This window comes from Ciona intestinalis, unplaced genomic scaffold, assembly GCF_000224145.3.
Source record: "Ciona intestinalis unplaced genomic scaffold, KH HT000085.2, whole genome shotgun sequence".
NCBI classification, from domain to species: Eukaryota; Metazoa; Chordata; class Ascidiacea; order Phlebobranchia; family Cionidae; genus Ciona; species Ciona intestinalis.
Window position 1 is genome coordinate 85,840 of NW_004190407.2, and position 3,299 is coordinate 89,138.

A 3,299-nucleotide genomic window follows, 5' to 3' on the forward strand; every position below is an offset into this window, starting at 1 on the left:
GTATTATCTCTTATCTGCAACTACTAACGCTTATTTTCTTCCAAATAAATGTATATATGTTTTAACCGTAAGCGTGTTTTAAAAACTGTTGTTTTGTCGCTATATCCTGTCTTTTCGTTTAAAATATTTTTAAATCTTCGCTACCGTAATCGAAGAGACCAATAAAAGTTATTATATTAACCTCTATAATAACCATTAACCTCTAATCTCTAAATAATATCCAATAATTACCAACCTTTCCTAACGAAAGGATTCTTCACTAGTGCCTATATATGTATCATTGATATTTTTATTTTCTTAGTATCGTGTCTCTACGAGCACTTCAGACTGCAAAGTATGACAGGTGCACGCGCAATTTTTTTACAAACTTTTGGTGATGCAAATACATAATTTGTCCCACGCGCGCCAATTAATTAAACAATGGAAAAAATACATATTTACTTAAGTAGGATTTCCTATTGTGGCATGGAAATGTACGTGGTTTGCACGCCGATTTTTAATGATATCACACGCGCACGCGAAAAATAACCATCTTGCACGCGCGTGATCTCGTCAGGAACTGCCATACTCTGCAGACTGGTAAATAATAACCCCTAACTAGTAACTACCAACCCCTAACACTTTCCAACAGCCAAACTAATATACCAAAGGATTCTGCACTAGTGCCTGTATATGTATCATTGATATTTTTATTTTATTATTATCGTGTCTTTACGCACATTTTTGTTTCTATTAGAAATTTAACTCTATTAGAAATTTAATTAAAATAAACGGCTTGTTTGTCTGCTAGGTGTAGCGACCACGCTTATTTTCTTGCAATTAAATGTAAATATATTTTTAACTGTAAGTGTGTTTTAACAACTGTTGTTTTGTCGCTATATCCTGTCTCTTTGTTTAAAATATTTGTAAATCTTCGCTACTGTATTCGAAGAGACATATGAAGTTATTATTATTAATTTTTATTATTATTTTATTACCCACAAATAACATACATGGTAACTCGTAAGCTAGCACGAGGTGTATGAAACAGAACACCCGTGTTATAATGACTGTCGTTTTCCAGCCACGCAAGGATAAAAAAAGTTACGTTCATTCATTATATATTTATATATATATATATTTTATTATTGTTCTATGAAAACAATATTTTGCAGTTTTTAAATGACTTTACTCAAATAGCTTAAAAGCTGGTCATTTTTTTGTGATGTATGCTTGGTATAGACAAATACATGCTCCCACTGGTGTAGAACAATGTGTATATTGTAATTTCGCCTCGGAAAAAGAGAAAAACCTTTTAGTAACAGCTGCTTCTCAACTAACTGTATACAGACTGGAAAGAAATTATGAGGTAAAATTAATTTTAATAATTTGGTATAGTAGGATGGGGGAAGATGGGACACCTTTCACACATAATAACCAAATATCCTGATCGTGTTTTAAACAATTAACAACGATCTGTGGAAGTCCTGAGGATACGGTTTTATAAAAAATTGTTGTAAGTTGTTTACTACAAAATTAGAGGAGAAAATAGATCGAAAAGATTTCCCATCTTCCCCCATCCTACTATATGTAAAAAAAATATTTAAAATGTTTGGGGTTAAGAAATTATTTTAAAGATGTAGCACAGTTGGTTAGCGCGTCTACCTCTAACCCAGAGGTATTGGGTTCAAGGCTTATCGCTGCTACCATTGTGGGCGTATGTGTCCTTGGGCAAGACACAAAATGGCAATTGCTCCAACCCAGTGGTCATTAATGGGTTGTTTAAATGATCAGCCATTTAAATTAAAATAAAAAAATCACCCAAAAGTAACATACTTGGTAACTTATCAGCTGGCACGAAGTGTATAAAACAGAACACCCGTTTAACGTCTGTCGTTTTCTGCCGCGACGATAGAGCAAGTTACATTTATTGAATTTTTAATGTAAAAAATAAATAAAACTTTGAGGTAAAGAAATCATTTAAAATTTTTTTGACCAAATAACTGCATTCATAATAATTATGTTTACATACAAAATTTTAGTTTTTCCTAACGTTTTGTTTGATTTAGTAATTTGTATTTTACCTTTAAATAAATACCAATTAGAACGATAGTTAGGATAAAAATTAAGCCAAACAAATGTCATTTTTACCCACAAAAGCTGTTTGTGATAAAATGATTTTTAGCGGGCTAGGGGGGGGTTGTCCTTTTTTACCCCAAGTAGCCCATTGTTTTTTATTACCCCACTTTACTATACCACTTATAAAATATGAAAGGTAGAATAAGAAATAAGCCACATAACTTTTTACCTTAAAAAGTTTGCAATTTTTACATTTGCGATAAAATTATTTTTTTTAGTAGGCTAAGGGGTTGTCCTTTTTTACCCTGAGTACCCCATTGTTTTTTATGGCCCCACTTGACTATATTTGCTTTAAATTGTCATTATTTTTAATAGGTCACTACAAAGACAGAGAATGGAGAAGGTAATATCTATTTTTTTATTTATTTGTCCCGATTTATTCAGTTATTGTGGTGTTAGTTTATTGGAATAATGGTCGTGATTTTTGTTAGTTGCTCATGTATTTTCATGGCTTAGATTGAGTGTGTGTCTTGTAACTGGAGGCTCCCAGGTTCAAGGCTCACTGTGGTGGCTACGATTCAGTGTGTGCCTCGTAACTGGAGGCTCCCAGGTTCAAGGCTAACTGTGGTGGCTACGATTCAGTGTGTGCCTTGTAACTGGAGGCTCCCAGGTTCAAGGTTCACTGTGGTGGCTAGATTCAGTGTGTGCCTCGTAACTGAAGGCTCCCAGGTTTTAGGCTCACTGTGGTGGCTACGATTCAGTGTGTACCTCGTAACTGGAGGCTCCCAGGTTCAAGGCTCACTGTGGTGGCTACGATTCAGTGTGTACGTCGTAGACTCGTAACTGGAGGCTCCCAGGTTCAAGGCTCACTGTGGTGGCTACGATTCAGTGTGTACCTCGTAACTGGAGGCCCAAACTTACTACTTCTAAAACCATTTCAGAAAATACAGTTGTGAAAGAGAAATTGCAACAAATAGGCTCATGGCAATTGTTTGGAAACGTTGTTCGAATGCGATCTGTGCGTTTAGCTGGCGCGAAACTAGATTCTGTTTTGCTCAGTTTTGCTGAAGCAAAAGTATGTGTTTTAGTATATGTAATGTATATAAAGTTTAAAATTGTTTTATTCCAAATTAGCAAAATATATATAGTCTTTATGACAGCCTAAATTTTGAATTTCCAATTTTTAATTTAAGTAAAATTTTAAAGCATTTTTGGAAAGTTAAGCACTAAAATTTTTTAAT

The 3,299-nt window shown here is 34.2% G+C and overlaps 1 protein-coding gene across 1 annotated transcript in view; it reads left to right on the forward strand.

The window, feature by feature from the left end:
• The first annotated feature begins 1,133 nt into the window (after positions 1–1,133).
• LOC100183655 (cleavage and polyadenylation specificity factor subunit 1-like) overlaps positions 1,134–3,299 on the forward strand; it is a 24,047-nt gene continuing 21,881 nt past the window's right edge. Inside the window, exons 1-3 of the mRNA XM_026838434.1 lie at positions 1,134–1,348; positions 2,434–2,461; positions 3,000–3,133. Coding sequence (XP_026694235.1) covers positions 1,205–1,348; positions 2,434–2,461; positions 3,000–3,133 — 306 coding nt within the window. The 5' untranslated portion in view covers positions 1,134–1,204. The remainder of the gene's footprint in view (positions 1,349–2,433; positions 2,462–2,999; positions 3,134–3,299) is intronic.